Source organism: Ascaphus truei, chromosome 1, assembly GCF_040206685.1.
Source record: "Ascaphus truei isolate aAscTru1 chromosome 1, aAscTru1.hap1, whole genome shotgun sequence".
Lineage (NCBI taxonomy): Eukaryota > Metazoa > Chordata > Amphibia > Anura > Ascaphidae > Ascaphus > Ascaphus truei.
This window is the reverse complement of record NC_134483.1, coordinates 67,669,343-67,687,443: the sequence shown is the minus strand read 5'-3', so window position 1 is coordinate 67,687,443 and position 18,101 is coordinate 67,669,343. Positions and strand designations below refer to the sequence as shown.

The window sequence follows — 18,101 nt, the reverse complement described above, 5'->3', positions numbered from 1 at the left end:
TGCGCGGTACAAAAAAAATGGCTGCCTGTTTCACTCATCTTCCCAGAATGCCCTCTCGACCCAGACGATGGGGAAGAGTGGATTTTTCCAGCCCTGACCATGTAAAAAGCAGAATATTAAAAACGTTTAAAAAAAAAAAAATAAAAAAAAAAAAAATAAAAAAAGGGAGTCTAAATATGCCAACAATTACTCCATATGTTAATATATTTGTTCTCCATTAAATCATAGCATTACTCGTGGCAAAAACAAACAACAAAGGATGATGCAATACAGACCCTTTTTAATTAAGCATTATGGTTTCATTTGAGAACAACTGATACCATTATTTACCAGAAGTTTTATTGTGAACACCCTGTTTTGTTTGGACTATATACCTTAAAATGTATAACAGTATCTGTGCGTGACGCTTTTTAAAAGGGGCATTTCCTCTTTCCCAACATATGTTTGTTTTAATAAATGAAGCAGTTTCTTGCCTTTATGGCAATTATCCAAGCTGCTAATCGATTCGTTCTGCCTTGATCGAGACTGTGGAGATCCTACTTCCCAGGGCACACAATATTGCTGCCTATTTGAAAATAAGAAGTGGTGTCGCTTCCTAAATAGTGACTATAGCAACCCTAAGATGCTTAATACATTTAAAAAAAAATGATTTTTAAAGGACAGAGTGAAAAATATAAATGCAGTATTATTCAAGACAATACAACTTATTTTAAAAACAAATACATATATACAAGATTTTTGAATGAAATGTTGCTTCAGTACCAGCTAGAGACCATTTTCTCTTTTCCCTGGGTATTTGATGCATTTAAATTTTGATTACATATCAATAAAAAAACAGAATTGCCACTTGATCATAACTTATGGGGACAGTTTCAGCCTATGTGGATGAGCAATTTAAAACATTTCAATTGGATGAGGCTTTTCTTTTTAATGTGAATTATGGCAAAATAACAACAGACCAAGCCAGTTTGAGGCTTTAAAATCTCCACAAACTATATTTGGAGTGTCCATTTCCAGCCGATAGGTGTTCAATAAAACCGTGCATCTAAAACCTACGCAACTGCCCTGCGCACACCTTGTAATCCCTTAATGATGCAACAAATACAAATGGATTTGAAATCCATGATGCAGTATGACAAAATGGCAATAGCACTTCCAACTTTAAGTGCTTATATGTAATTATGTTTGTTAGATTTAAAAATAGGAAGTACACCACCTGTTTTATACCAATGCAGGGAGCAAAACAATTGAAAGACGTCCATTTTTTTAATTAAGCAAAATTAACACGTGGGGATATCTATAAGGAAAGAATCAAATATTGTCAAAACAGAAGCTTGTTAGGAGCAGCAGTGGCTTCTGCTTTGAGACATACAGTAGGCTAATTAACGCATCTAAAAGCTTAAACAGCTGATGATGTTATAAAGCAGTACTCACACTACCAATAAAATGTAGTCCAGTCTTGAATTGAAAAACAGCAACAAAACATAGGTCCACAAAGTTGGAAAAATAAAAATAATAACTAGTAGATGGTTGAAAATGACGTCACACTAATTCCTGAATTATACTGTAGCATGTTAGTTATCATAAACTGGTTCACCAACAAATATGAATCTATAATTAGGAAAACGATGTGTCCATTTAAAACTCTAGGAAACTGATAAATCGGTTGTTGACATCCTTGTTGGGTTCAGTGCCACAGAACTTTCCTTTCCACCAACTATGTATGCACACAATCCAGTTATCTATTTCATATACTTTAACTTGTGTACTTTTTTACTTTAACCTTGGCTTACTTATTGCAATTAAACTCTAAAAAAAAAAACGTTTAGGCTACTATAAACTGCATTGATTTTCTTCACTTCTGCCATCCCCTCTCTCATAATGACCTGATTATCATTGTATTATGTCTAGTTTGTGATAGACCTCTGATGTGTAGGAACCTCTGACAGTTCATAAGATCCTACCGAGTGGTATTTCAGCCTCCTATGGTTTCTAAGGCCCTTATATAATATTCCATTAAGCCACAAACCTGTGCTGGGGAAGATTGTGGTCCTGATCATTTGAATGCAGCTAAACTCTGGCCTTTTCTGGGTTTATTGAATAAGGGCCTCAGACACTACAGGAGTGTGAAATACTTCCCTGTAGGATCTTATGAACCGTCACAACTCGTACAAGGCTAATGTTGTGCCCCATTGCAGGGACCAAGTCCACAGGTGTGCCAGGAATCTTGAATACAACTTGCATTTTCCTGCCCAGCTCTCATCCAAATGTGCCTTTCCAAGTACAGCCCGTGTGTTAAATTTATGATAAAATGCAGAAACTCACATTAACGTTTAAGGATAGATGTATTAACCAAAACAAATTGAAGCCCGATTTACATGACAGCTCTACCTAGTCACTAAGATTATAATCTCTCAAGGACAGGAATTTAATTTCCTGTTGTCGGATTTCAAGTTTGTAGTCCTTGTTTTATTAGAAATCCCTGTATTGTTCTATTTGTAAAAGTATTGCATAAAACATAGATATATAGATAGAGATAGATATAGTCATTGGTATGGAGATTTGCACTCACGTTAGTCAGAAGGCAGATGCTTGTCCTATAATGAAAGTATAAACACGTAGTAACCAGGGAAATCCTGATGACAGAAGACCGCACACCGCAATAGTTGTCCAAAAAAATGTCTATTGTGAACACAGGGCCACCAACGTTTCGGTCCTTGTAGCGGGACCTTCCTCAGGGCGGTGCCCTGAGGAAGGTCCCGCTACGAGGACCGATTTCCCTGGTTACTGTATGTATGTATGTACATATATACACAGAAAAAAAGAACCAGCGCTTGGCAATGAAACAAATCAAATACTAATAAAAGCATGTAGTGAAGACTAAGGTTAACATACATTTTGCTTGGCATTACTCATTTGCGGGACATTACACTGACTGCTTTCCTCAGGTTAACCCCTCACTTGCTGCAGCTAGTTCTGTCATTTTAGCTAACATATGCATTGCTTTATTATTGTTATAGGATCACATTTCCAATTTGATCTGTTCTCTCATTGTTTTTATTAAATTGTATTCATATACATATTATTCCCACCACATATATATATATATATATATATATATATATATATATATATATATAGACACAGACACAGACACACACACACCTCGGGTGACTTCTGCAGACTGGCACCTGCTGGGAAAGGGCACAGCAAGCACACAGGGGCCACAGAGGCGCCTCTGACTAGCGGACATACCGAGGAGGAGGACCGAGACCTTCACCCCCCCTCCCCCCAAAAAGTGAGCGGCGAGTTACCTGGGCGGGTTCAGCAGAGCCCCGGCCGCTCTCCTCGTCACACACAGGACTTGCTGCATCGCCGCCGCTGACATTGACGCCATGTTTTCTGTTAAAGCAGCGAAACGCCGGGTGCCACGTAGGGACAAAAAGAAACCAGTTGTACGAAAAGCGAATGCCGTAACTTCACACGCAAAGCGCGCCCCCGCCTGTGGGAGATATCTCGGGACCGCGCAGCTTTCTGCTACTGTAGCTGCAGAGACATGCCCTTCCCTGTCACCTTCACGGGTTGCTAAGGGAGAACAGCGTATTGGATATGACTTCTGGGGCGCTAATGTGGGGACTTGTAATGCTGATAAAGTCCAGCTCTCTGCATATTTACTAGGGGGACTACTTTATAATTAGCTGAAAATGTACAGGTTTTATTTAAAAAATTTCCATCCCAGCAAACCATTATTAAAGTCCCAAAATCCAGATTAATGGAGGTTCAAAGGGTTTATTTAATTTTCCTCCCAATCTTCTCTGACTTGCACGAGTTGCGTGATGTTAAAATGTGTTATAAACACACTAACGCACAGATTGAGGCTTCGGATATAGTGGGCGCCTGCGCACGACAGAGTGCATGACGTTGCGCGCGCCTGTCGGCCGAGCGATCTGAGGACTGACGGGAGGCGTGGCGAAGGTGTCCGTGACGTCATGAGACTGGTTTGCCCTCGTTGACTGAACCACTCACGTGACCCGGCCGTCCCGCGAGAAAATCAAAATCTTTTGTTGGCTCAAACCACTGCCGCGCCATCTCGCTTCATCGCGCGCTCTATGACCTGACTCATACAGGTGCCGTCTGTTGTTCCACTACGCGCACGGTCACGCGCAGTATGGATGCGGCCTTCGGGCCATATTTAGTAAAGCAACGATACTCCATGTAGCCCCGGTCCCCTTGGGCTCCCTGTAGTGCCCCCTTACCTCCGCGGCGGCTGCGGGTGTGGTGGGAGGTGTACAGTGGTTGCGCAGGCCAGCGCATCGCCGGAGACTCCCGGCGGCTCCCTTTGCAGGCCATCTTGTGGACCATCGCGCAAGCGAAAAAGAGAGTCCAGTGGCCATTACAAGTTGCGCATGCACAGGAGATAGCGCGAGGTGACAGCTAGGGAAGTCTCCGGGCAGGGACTACAAGTCCCATGAGCCTTAGGGGGCTGATACCAGGTGGCCCACAGCAGCCAATAGGGTTGCCACAATTCCCTGCACTGAGGAATAAGATACATTTCACGCGCTGAGCAAGCCAGTCGGTGCTGGGACAAGGTCAGGATAGGAGGTAGGTGCAGGGGTCCGTGACCCTCTGCACTGGGCCAGATTCCCCCTAGGCCCTGACTCACCTGTTCAGATTGTGGTTGCTTTAGGCAAAGAGTGTGCAGCGCACAGCAATGAGTGAGGAAGCAGGTCTGGCAAACGAAATCCTTTATTGAGAAGCCATAAAATAGAGGGCTGCAACCCTTCTACACGTTTCGTTCTAGTGCACTTTATCAAGAAGTATCTTTATCTAAAAGTATCGTGAGTACATTACCTGGGGCCAACCCAATGAGGTAAGGGGAGGGTATCTCTGAGCAACCCACCCCAACCTTCAGGGTCATTCTAGAGCCCCCTTATAGGCTTAGTACTGTGATAATCTGAATAGTCATTACCCAGTATGTGCTCCCTTCCATTTAATGTACACGGACCAAAGCACTTTTGAGCACCATTCCTTCACCAAACTGTGGTTGCTATAAGGACAGGCCCTTGGTAGGGACCCTGCCCCATTAGCTGTTTGACAGATCAGGGACACAGCTGCAATGCTGCGCAGCCCTGATAATTCTGGTCTGGGACCAGACCACCTCTCAAGATACAGAGACTGTCATCACGGTGGGACACTCCAGCGGGATTCCACCCCACGTGGAGGCGGTCTCATCGCTCAAAGCCCAGGTCGCTGGATCAGACGGATCCTAGTTGTTAAGTCGGCCGCACCAGGTACTGGAGTTCTTGGCAGGTACCTTTATCAAAGTGCACCAACACATACAGTACAGTGGCAGCGCTGACCACACATAAAGGGTGGGGGCTTTATCCTTGTGGACACTAAGGTGGTTACGTGCCCAAGGGCCGCTAAGGTACAGTGGGGACTGTGGACAAGAGTATGGGAACTTGGTGGGTGGTTACGAACGTGTCCGGCTGGCGGGTAGCTGTAACCAGTAGCAACTTCTTATATTTAATAAACTGTTCTTTTATGTTATACCAAGTGTGGTTACTGTGTGATCGTATATGCCTATATATGTATATGGGTCCTGTAACGGGCAAATCCACATAGTAGGATCCGTTACAGGTGGAGGCGCTGACGAAGATTGTTCCAGAATACAACCCAGGCTCCCTGCAGCGGAAGCTCAGACCTCCTGTGAGCCACAGGTATTGCACCACACGTACACCGTAGACATATATCTCACAGAAGGTGGGGATACATGTGCTACATCCACAGGACACCTTCCAGCCCCAGAAACAACAGCCACTTGAATGGGCCATATAAGGCCATATTTCCTAAACCGTGCAGGAAGGTGACCTATGGAGTAGTACTGTTTAGTAAATAAAGCCCTTAATGTTAAAGCTGTGGCCAGGACTGATACAAACATTAATAATGCAGCAGTCCTTTCAAACATGACTGATTTTCAGGGAGTGCCACTCATCTGCAATACGTCTTATTTATACGTTTTGTGTCTAGAACCCTTGAAAGTCTTTGTGTGTGTGTGTATATATATATGAGTATTGCAGATATATATATACACAGTGGTCGACAAATCACCAAAAAATCTACTCGCCGAACAAAAAAATCTACTCGCCACCTAGTACTACACGTGTGCTGCTTGGGCCAATAGGAGCTCGCCACGAGGTTAAATCCACTCACCCGGGGCGTGCAAATGTATAGGTTTGTCGTACACTGTATATATATATATATATATATATATATATATATATATATAACCACAGAAACGAAACTCCCAAAATAAGCACCCTGAAAATCAAAAATAATCAAAAACAAATGTATTAACCAATGAATAAAGCACAAAAAATAATAAAAAGGCAGATTCAAATCTAGCTGAGACTAACTAAAAAGCCAACCCAACATAATATAAATACAACAGAAACTGAAAATGCTACTAACAAAACTAGAAACACTCACTTAAATATCCGAAAAATAAATGTACAGCAAGGTAAATAATAAGTGATAATACCTGGACAATCATAGAGATCAAACAGATCCCATGTTAGTCTTATAGAATGGGCAGTCCAAATACACCTTGGATGAAAAATAAGTGAAAAATGGAGAGTACCAACTGGAACAGGACTCAAAAAAACCCTAATAGAATACAATTGTTATTGCATACAGATTGACTGGGTAATATTAAAGGCTACATAGCCAAGAGTAACTGTCCTAAATAAACCAGGTAATAGCACAAAAAGAAGGCCATTGAACACTAAGATAGTATATGGGTGTATATTGCTGATACACGTGATGAAAAAAATAGCTGTTGAGCCAAAATAACTATCATATAGTGTCCAGGTAATGATGTAAGTAAGCTGGGCATGAAATAGTGCAAAAATAGCAGTCACATTTGCACATATGTGAGCAGGTCCAAGAGTTGAAGAGCATAATCAGCTGATGTACATGTTAAATGCTTCACCGCAGAGTCCCATGAGCATCCAGTATGTGGACTAGAGATTAGCAGAGGATATACAGATAGGCACATCAATTCTGTGGCTTGAATCACTCATATGGCCAAGGATATAATTATCAAGCATGAAAGGTGGGGGCAACTCCGGTTATCTATATATATCTACCGGTCCCACAATTCACCAATCACTGAATTCACATCTGCGTCCACCTCTAGGTTAGCCGGGACATCCAGATCTCCATCCGCATCCTTAGTGGGATCTTTTGTTGCATCTGGTCTGGTCAGGGACAAAAGTAGAGAAGCTTGGGAGGCTTGGGTCTGCAGCACGAACAACACCCTGACAACCGTTTCGCCAGAAGTGGCTTCTTCTGGGAGTGATTCCTGTGCTCAGTTGGCTGTATTTTGCAATAACCATCACCATATATATATATAGATCGTTAGAGTCAGATAGGGAACCCCCGCTTTTGCTATATGTAGGTTGTGGGCGGTGCTTTTGGGTAAGTAATAGATAGTGAGAGAATATATAAGGATAAGTAACCCAAATTGTGGCACTCTGGCTCACACTCTGAATGATTTGTGATAAAATTCCAAATAAACTTTAATACTTCACAATAAACTAAAACACACTGGATCTTTATACAGGTGATGACGCCTGTGAGCTGCCGAGCTGATGGATGTCGTAAAAGTATCAGCTTGTATGCAGTGTTCTACTTAAATTCCTAATTTAGGAATTTAAGTCCAACACTGCATACAAGCTGATACTTTTACTCATTTCAAGCTCCACTTTATTTATGCCTGCAATATACGTGTGATCTGCAGTCCAAACCACTCTGCTATCAGCATATCCACTGTACAGCATGACAGCCATCAACTAGGCAAGTCACAGGCATCATCACCTGTATAAAGGCAAACAAAAGCGTTTACTACAGGTCAAACTGTCTGCAGTGTGAGCACACAGAATTTGTAGCCAATTGATCATATCCTCTCTTCCCCTTAATTACCAATTTATGCGGATCCATTGTACTTAAGGACCGTCACAGGTATTTGATGAATCATATATTCATCGTTTCCTGATATCATTACGATCCAGAGTGTATACTACACTCGACACAGGTTCCAGTGTGCGTTTTCTTTATTATTTTAATACCCTGTATATATATATTTAACAAAATCTAAAAAGATGGAGGCACACAGGTAGTAGTTGCAAACACTGCTAGAGTTTACTTCATGCTAATGCCACACCGGTGGGATTGTCTCCATCTGTTTAGATTCTGTATTTAGTGTAACAACAAACAACCCATAACATGACTGCAATATAATTTTAAATCAGTAGTGTTTTCGTAGGGGAAATGGTGTTTAAACGCTAAGGAAAGAGAAGTTGCTTTTTTTTGTAAACTTCAATATATAATTTAGCTTTAAGTTAAGAAATGGTGTTGAAAAATGATTTGATCTACTCACAAACGGATATTTATCCCTACTCCTAATAATTTCATAAACACTGGAGTTTGATTCCTATAAAAAGGTGGCTATACTCAGCTCCCAATTCTCTCTCCTCCCCCCCCCCCCAAATGGCCCTGTGTTTGATCAGGTTTAGACTGACTGCATTCCAACAATGGGATAGCAACCTCACAACTCACAAACATTTGCATATATCCTCACATGTTACCCTCCTACCCCATATATGTCTTGTGTCACCTCCTTTCTAATGTGTTCTGTTCCCTATGTAACCCTGTTTCCCCCACTCAATCGAGCATAGGGTCTCCTAGGGGAAATACTGCTCTGGTTACATCGGTCTGAGTGGTGCATACCTGCTAGTAACAGGAGGCCCTGAGTCTTCCGCCTGATGGTAGATGGGAATAACAGGACAGGCTTCTGGTGTTGTGCCTGAATTCTATTTACAAGTGCAGCGCCTCCATCTTGTGCAGCCCCCAGCTGTATGGGGTGAATTATCTGCAAAATAACTCTCCCCCTTCCTCCCAATATACTTCTGTCTCAGACAGGAAGGTATAGGTAAAATGCAGCAGCTCTTTATTTGGTCTTCCCTATTCAGCAGCACAAATCACAGCAGATAGAAGGATCTTCACCTTCAGGATGTCCCTGAACTCAGTCCCGGCCAAGGGCACCAAGAGTGGTTCTTGCTCTTCCCCTATCCCGTGGTGGGATAAGAGGTATTGGTTGACCCACACTCCCCAGAGGGAGGCCTCAAGCCTGCCAGAGCCCTGACAGCTTTGTACGTGTAACCTTGCCCCTCTCACGGTAGGGACAGACTGACTAAATAGGAAGTTACAGTACATTAAGTAAGCTCCAGTAGGCATCACCCCTGTGCCTCTAATTGGACACAAGGCCTGATGACACTACATTCACTGACTCACTGCACTGCATGTGTGGGGAAAACCCATGATTACTCCGGGAAAACCTGCCATTACCAGGTATTACTGCCAGGAGGAGGACAGAACTATAGCCCCAAAACTACCCAGGGCTACACCTACATATCCCCCCATGTTCCTACTCCTTTCTCATGGGTCCCTTTCATCTTCCTCCCTTTCCACATACTGTATCGTGTTAACCTCCTTTTACTCCACGCGTCCACTCCTTTCTCCATGTGTCTCCCTCCTTCCATTTACTCAGACTGGGATGTATGATACATGTACATTTACAATTACTCAGGATATTAATTCCTCCTAAAATTGGTCAAAATGAAATGCAATTACTTGTGATTTAAGTGCAAGGGAATGGGGGGGGGGGGGGTGATTGCTATAGGACAAAGACTCGTGGCTCTGTTTTACTAAACAATTAAAATGTTTGATGACTGCCCTTTTTGTCGCAACTTTTTTATCATGACATTAATTTTTTAGGCTTAGTGTGATCATTTGCATGTTATCACCCAGAATCCTTGCCTGCAGTTTAATGACTATATGATAAGTAAGAATAGGATTTTATGTGGTGTGACAGCCGTTGCAGGATTTCTAAATTCACTAGTTTCTACATTTTCTTTGCTTAATGTATATGTTATTTCACAACTTATATTTATTTTCTGTGTGATTTTATTGGTTAGCCTGTGTGAGGGAGGCAAGGACCTCCTTCCTATCTTAACATATATCTACTCTTTCGACATACAATGTTATTGTTGTATGTAACGTTTGTTAGGTTTCTTAGTGTGATTAAATGCAAATGTCAAAGGTCACGCAGAATTATTAACAGTTTTGTTGTTTTGTCAAACAATCCACTGAGGTATTCTCATAATTTGTCATATACAGTATGAGGATGTACTTACTACAAGCTGTGCCACTGAAGATGCCTTAATTTTATTCAAATAGAAACACAGACGTTCGTTCCAGGTAAGGACCAGTAATGTTCCTCCAGAACCCCAAATCCTATTTGCTCCCTCGCTTCTTTATAGAGCTACAAAAACACAACGGATACCCATGGGTCAATCCCAAGTAGTTTTTACTTCCTGCACTGTATTACTGTAGCTTCCAAAACTTCTGCTGAGAGACTGTTCCATAAATTCACTACAATTTCAACAAAGAAGCTCTACGACACATTTCACTGAGCCAAGAACTCTCCAACTTCAGTTCCTGACGTTTTGCTTTAGCATTCCATTTATCTGAAAAATGCATACATTGTGTAATAAGTCATTTCCTTGGCGTATTGGAAAGTTTTTTTCTTAGCCCTCGTTCCTTTCTTCAAGGAGCAATCCAAGACGGCAATTTTTATTTGTAAATTGTTTTTTTTTATATATTGATTTGATGCAGGGGGTCTCCGGAGCTGAACCCCGTTCATTTCAGCTTCGGGACCCCTAATTCCGGAGATACCTGTGAAGTAGGTGCCGGCAGCTGCTCCAGCTAAACCCGAGTCCATAGTATGAGGGACGGCGCGAGCGACATCGTGCACGCCGAAAACAAAAGGCCACAAGGCAATGTGCGTGGCCATCGAGTGTGCGCACGCGTGCACGAGAGGCCGGCTCATGTGACGTCATGGGTATGCCTTCGGCATGCTTTTGCCACGCCCACCCATCACGCAAACCTACAGACCGCGGATCACTTCTAGTACAGGCGTGCTTGACGTTATGAGCTCCGTCGCGCGTGCACACCTGTACTGTATCCGAGGCCTAAGCAAGCAGGGCTTCCAAGTTTGAAGCTCCCATGTCACATGGCCAATAGGAAGCCGCAACAATGACATCATGACTTCCTATTGGCCCGCAAGACATAAAATCTCTGAACAGAGGACATATTGTGAACCCTGGTAGTCGAGGAGAGCAGCTACCGGCACCCAATTCGCAGATAAGTATCTCCGGAAGAAGGGGTGCCGGAAAGCTGAAATTCACAAGGTGTGAATTCACAAAATAATCCACCGCCTTGGATTGCCTCTTTCATGCGATGGTGTACATATTGAGGACCATGCGTCTTTCCAGATACGTTTTCTACTTTACATGTGGTTTTCTGCTTTAAACCACTTCTACTTTCTTTATGATATGCTGGAGATCGGGCTTCCAGAACTCAGTAATCTGCCCATCCCAATCAATTTTTACCTGAACCAGAATTTACCCATGGTGGTCGGAGCAATAGGGATCCACAGATTCACATGATGTTTCACATCTGGTAAAATGAGAAAATAAAAGCAATATGGCTGCAAGGATCACCAATAGAAAGGCAAATAGTAATCTAATCATGCGGAAACTGTCGATTGGTGGACAGCCTTTGGACACACCTAAAGGGTGTGAGCTGGACACACCTAAAGGGTGTGAGCCATTTGCTGCCGTTCGCTGATGTTTGGTGATATTAAAGCTTCTCTTTTTAAATTTGAAACTCACCAGCCCTTTTATCCCCAGTACCCAATTTGCCAACTCTTTCTGTCCATGAAATGTCTGTGAATTGAATGTATAACCTCAATTCTTTTAAAGCTGCAGTTTAAGCATTATCCTACATGTGTTTTTTTTTTTAATAAATCAGTTCTGTACTATGAGAAACTACTTGTAGCATTTAAAAAATGAACAATTTTAAAGTAATTTTGAATGTATTCTCATGTAACAAGCATTTTTGTTCTTATAGCAACCATTTACAAAGTCACATCCCCTTCCCCTTCTGAAACAGCATCACCTTTTTGAGCCCTGCCCTCTCTCTAGCAGTGAATAAATTGAATCTAGTGCCTGCCTGGTCACATGATCTTCCTCACAGAACTTTGGCTGTCAGTGTAGCAGAAGAGGACCCAAGATGCATTTAGTGAACCGCAAGCCAAATATTCACTGATCGATCACATGAGAATGAATCGAATGGCAACTTAGCTAATCACTTGTCATTGTGTAGATTGTATTGATGCACATATTGAATGAAATGTATTATTATTATTTTTAAACGACAGCTTGAATTGCAGCTTTAATGTAACCATGTATTGTTATAACTCTGTGCCCAGGACATACTTGCAAACGAGAGGTTACTCTCAATGTATTACTTCCTGGTAAAACATTTTTTATATATAGAATAAATAAATAAAAAATCGAACTATTATGTTTCTATGGTAGATACAAGTAGGAATATCTCCAGGGACCCTCAGATTTGGTATTACATAAAAGATCAAAATGGAAAAAAATAAAGCACGTAGTATGAGTTGTTGCCTTAATATTTATGACGCATGATTTGGGATTTCTTAGCATTCCTTTCTAGTTACTGCTCTCTCAACCACACCACCAATTAACCGAAATCATTCAGACAGTGTATTAACCCTTCCTCCCTCAAGAACCAGAACTATCGCAATATTAATAGCAAATAAAGGGGATAGGATGAGAGCAATGTATGGAGAAAAACATCCATGTCTTCTTAATACAGAACCACAATGGCACTTCAGGAGGGAAAGTGTCTCATCTTATTGCCTGAAATAAAGATGTTATATGGTTTCATTTTGTTGAGATCCAAAGAGTAATGAAGAAAAGTAATTGCACATTTTGAAATGCCAATAACTGAATCTTTTTGTAATTAATAGCACATCGGAAAAAGATGCCAGGCAACATCTTTATTTATTTTTTGTCAACTTGAAAAGCGCTGTAAATGAAACTCACTACAAAGCAGAACAGCCAAATATGTACAAAACTCAAGTTACATTCAACAACATAAAATGTAGCATCAATAGGGGTAAGAACACGAGGCTCTGCTTGCAGAAACTCGTAAAGCTTCAGCACGGATACCATCACATAGTTTTGCTCAGCATTACAGAATAGATTGTCAGTATCAAGGAAAGAATCTTAATAGTGTGATGTTTTACAACGAATAGGAAAGTGGGCAGACTGCGTGAGTCTAGCGGTTCTTATCTGCCATCAATGTCTATGTCTCTATATTTAGTGTCAAACGTTATTTTTAGAAACAAGGACTTGCACGCTGGTGTCTATTATAATTGATTGAGTCGCAGGCACAGTTTTTCTTTTTTGTCAGAAAACCCAATTATTATATACTGTCATGGTGTGATGAATACATGACAAAGAAGAAGGGAGTACATTAAAATATATGTAAATAAACAGAGAAGTGTTCATTTCATATCTTAAGTGTTATTATTCTTTTTTTATTGCTTTTGAACCTGCGAGACAATAGATTACTCTAGGTGTGCATATACATTTTTCATAGGTTCGCTCAGGAGCGCTCAACTCCAGTCCTTAAGCTTACCCAACAGGTCAGATTTTCAGGAAATCCCAGCATCAGCACAGGTGGCTCAATCAGTTTGCTTCGGTACAGGTGGCTCAATCAGGCTCATTCTTCAACTGAGCCTCTGACTGAGCCACCTGTGCGGAAGCTGGGATATCCTGAAAACCTGACCTGTTGGGGGGTCTTGAGGACTGGAGTTGAGCACCTCTGGGTTAGCTCATCACTCAGCTGATATAATTCTTTCCTTGGTGGTGTGGCTAGTCAATGAACCACTGCAGTAACTAATGATTTACTGTTAATCTTCCTTTCGTTAAACTCAAAATTATTGCGAGACTGAATAAATTGCGTGTGATGATACAATCTCTTATGATCTCACTATTAATTGTTCATTTTGGGGGTGGGGGGACCAAATTCAATGCCAAATTCCCTGCATGGTTGTACTTTCTGCTTCTCTGCAAATGTATTGTTTGAATACAAGAAAATAAATATTATAAATGGTCAGATAGATTTCAGACTTGTAACTGGCAGCAAGAGACTCACAGAGGGGACAATTTAATATAGATGTAAAAATAAAACCTTTACTTCAATCACAATGTCTTAATGCAGATGTTAAGCCAAAACAATACCAATAAGGAATTGATTAAAAATACAATGACGGGATTCAAGATGGCCACAGGCTGTATGATATTAGAAAGTGCCCATCCATCCATCATTGTCTTTTCCATACGAAAAATCATAATCACTAGTAGTGCTGATTGCCTTTTTCATAATACCTGTGTAGAATAGGAGTTGCTCATTGTACTTGTATATGTGAGTCTGAAGCTTCTGGTGTAGCAACATTGCTAATATGGACAGGAGGCGGCTGTCATGTATAAATATCTTACCATCAGGTGGAAACATTTGCTTATCTTTTTCTAGGATTTGTAGCAGCTTGGAACACGCATTAGCGGTTTTGAGACATGCTTATGGTGTGAATTCTACTAATGTAAGATACAGACTATTGTATAGATGAGGCAGGCGTTTCTGGCATATGGTAACATGACTGGTACATTTTTGAGCTGGTAAAAAGGATTGCATACTACAAACCTAGAAGTTATGGGTGCCTCCTTCCCAACTAACTTTGAATTATTGTCAAAAACTTTGGTGAATGGGACGTAATTTACATTCTCTGTGAAATTGTTTTCCTTTATCCTCTCATTCCTGATGACCCTGTGACGTGTGTTCCTTCAAAGGTCTGACATAGTGTCAGATTCCTGGAGATCTTTCCTCACCCTTGTGGTCTCTCTACCCTTCCACTTTTTCACTTCTCCTGTCCAACTCTATTCTGATGTATCTCAAACATATGATTGACCCCATCTTTCCTTCTTCCATTACTGCACCACCACCGTTCACTCCGTCACTACTCTTCCACTGCACTACTTACATTACTCCTCTACTCTTCAATCCCAACATATCTCCTACTCAAATTTTTCATTGTACCCCCGCTATTCGACTCCTCTACTACACCAATCTCTCCCTGCTCTTCTACTAGAGAGTGTCTTAATCTCACTCTATCAGACAGTTTCCATAAATACAATCACTCCCCTAATTTCATGTAACGCTTGACTGCCCGCAGACCTGGCCAGTCCCCAGTACTGAGGTGGGTAAGGGTATAACACGCACCCACAGCAGTGAGGGCGTGCCCGGAGTGTGGTAAGATGCGTTGCCAGGTCTGGTAGAAAGGGTTAGCCTGATACTTGCCGCGTCCGGGGCGTCAGAGGTCCGAAGGTAGAGATCCGAAAGCCATAGGTCAAGGGCAGGAGAGAGCAGAGTAGTGAGGTCCAAAGCCGAGTTCAGGGAGTAGCGAGGTACACGACGTCTAACGAGAGCCGAGATCAAATCCAAGGGTATCAAACGAGGGCTGGGACTGGAGAGAGAGCTGCAACACAAAAGAGAGCCAGGCATAGACCTCTGTACTACAAGAGCCACAGGAAAACTATGCAGAGCGAGGAAGGAGAGGGCAGACAGGAACTATAAATGTTGGAGAACAAATGGGAGCAAGAGGTGGAGCGGGGGCTTGACTGAGCGGTCCCAGGGATAGGTTTAGATGCCTGGTGTGGTGTTCCCTAGTGGGAATAGCCTCCAGCTGATGGGAGGTGGAGCCAAGGCTGCAGGAGGAGTGTAGAAGAGGACAGGTGCGCGCGCGCCCTGTAACACCCCCGCGCGCGCGCCCCGGCAGTGTGTGGGCGGAGGCGGTGTGTGCCACGGAGGAGCGGAGCGGGTAAGGAGCTGGCGGGGAGGGGGCCTGGGACGAGCGGCAGTACTGGGAGCCGGGGTGACGGGGACCAGCTGTAAGGCGCGTGTCCCCCGATCCCTTACAGTACCTCCCCTTGAGGATCGGACTCCGGACGATCCTCCCAAGGTTTATGAGGAAATTTCCGATGAAATTGCTTAAGTAGAGCTGGGGCGTGAATGTGATGACAAAGTACCCAAGAACGTTCCTCCAGACCATATCCCTTCCAATGAACGAGGAATTGAAGTTTCCCCTGGAAAGTCGTGAATCGAGAATGGACAGGACTTCAAATTCTTGTTGCCCCTGTATCACGACTGGGTTGGGTCTATGAGGACAGTCCGGAAAATATACATTCTGGAAGAAGTGTTTCAGGAGGGAAACGTGGAACACTCTGGGTATCCTCATGGTGGGAGGTAGCAAAAGCCGATACGCTACCGGGTTGATCCGTTCGAGGACCTTGAATGGACCCAAGAATCTGGGCGCCAGCTTCTGAGAAGGAGTTTTAAGCTTGATATTTTTAGAGGAAAGCCAGACTCTGTCCCCAGGTTTATACTCCGGTGCTACCTGACGTCGCCGATCCGCTTGAGCATTCTGTTTTCGGACGGCCCCTTGCAAGGCTTTTTGGATCCTCTTCCAGGAGTCTTGTAAATTAGAGACTTTGATATCTGCTGCCGGTACACCAGACGGAATGGAATAGAGAGGAAGACGGCTAGCGTGGAACCCATAATTAATGAAGAAAGGCGACTCTTGCGTGGATTCATTCCTCAGCGAATTAATCGTGAACTCCGCCCAGGGTAATAGATCTATCCAGTTGTCTTGAGATTCCAACACGAAATATCTAAGATACTGCTCCAAAGTCTGGTTCATTCTCTCCATCTGGCTGTTGGTCTGTGGGTGATAACCCGAGGAGAAGAGGAGGGATATGCCAAGTCTCTGAGAAAATGCTCGCCTAAACTTAGAAATGAATTGTGTGCCCCTGTCCGCGACAATGGTGAGTGGAATGCCGTGTAGCCTGAAAATTTCTTTATAAAATACGTCGGCCAAGGTAGCCGAATTGGGAAGACCCTTGAGGGGTACAAAGTGTGTGTGCTTAGAAAATCTGTCCACTACTACAAGAATCGTATTCATCCCTTTAGAGGGTGGGAGTTCCACAATAAAGTCCATGGATATATGTTTCCAAGGACGTTCAGGGATGGGAAGGGGCAGGAGAAGCCCAGATGGTTTGTGTCGGGCGAACTTACTCTGAGCGCACACCGGACAAGCTCTCGTGAAATCAAAAATGTCTTTGCTCATTTTAGGCCACCAAAAGGTCCATTTGATTAAATCCAGTGTCCTTTTGAAGCCCGGGTGGCCAGCCGATCTGGAAGAATGCCCCCACTCCAGGATCTTGGGGCAAAAATGTGGAGCAGCATACAGACGTCCTTCTGGCACCTTTATTCTCCTAGGGATATGAGCCTGGGCTTTGGTGATCTCATCCAGGATATCAAAAGTATTGGCAGAAATTATGTATTTGGCAGGCAGAATGGTCTCCGAAGGTTCATTAGATCTCTCCTCAGTAGAGAACTGGCGTGAAAGTGCGGCCTTAATATTCTTGGTACCAGAAATATGCGAAATCGTGTCATTGAATCAGGAGAAAAAAAGTGCCCAACGTGCTTGACGGGATCCCAGAAGAGGAGCCCCCTCAATGTACAATAAGTTTTTGTGATCGGTGAGAATTGCCACTGGCTCTTTGGTACCATCGAGGAGGTGTCTCCATTCTTGCAAGGCTAACTTGATTGCCAAGAGTTCTCGGTTCCCGACATCATAATTTCTCTCGGCCGAAGAGAATTTCCTTAAAAAGAAACCACAAGGATGGAGTTTTTCTTGAGGTGAGGAGCTTTGCAAGATCACTGCCCCAGCTCCAACATCGGAAGCGTCAACTTCAAGGGTAAAGGGAAGAGATGTGTCCGGGTGAAGAAGGATGGGGGCGGAGATGAAGGCTCTTTTGAGGAACTCGAAGGCTTTGATGGCATCAGGGGACCATGCTGATGGGTCAGCCCCTTTCTTGGTAAGAGCGGTAATGGGCAGAGCAATAGTGGAAAAATTACGGATACATTTCCGATAGTAGTTTGAGAACCCAAGGAAACGCTGGTCGGCTTTTAGGGAATTCGGTAATGGCCAGTCTAGAACAGCCTTCAAATTCTCAGGATCCATGGTGAAGCCTTTGTCGGAAATT

General features: G+C 43.0%; 1 protein-coding gene across 1 annotated transcript in view; it reads right to left on the bottom strand.

Moving 5' to 3' along the window:
* The window catches only part of NDUFS4 (NADH:ubiquinone oxidoreductase subunit S4), a 125,707-nt gene extending 122,240 nt beyond the window's left edge, over positions 1-3,467 (bottom strand). The window contains exon 1 of the mRNA XM_075589110.1: positions 3,315-3,467. Within this exon, the coding sequence (XP_075445225.1) occupies positions 3,315-3,397 (83 nt within the window). The 5' untranslated portion in view covers positions 3,398-3,467. The remainder of the gene's footprint in view (positions 1-3,314) is intronic.
* Between the last annotated feature and the right edge of the window lie 14,634 nt (positions 3,468-18,101).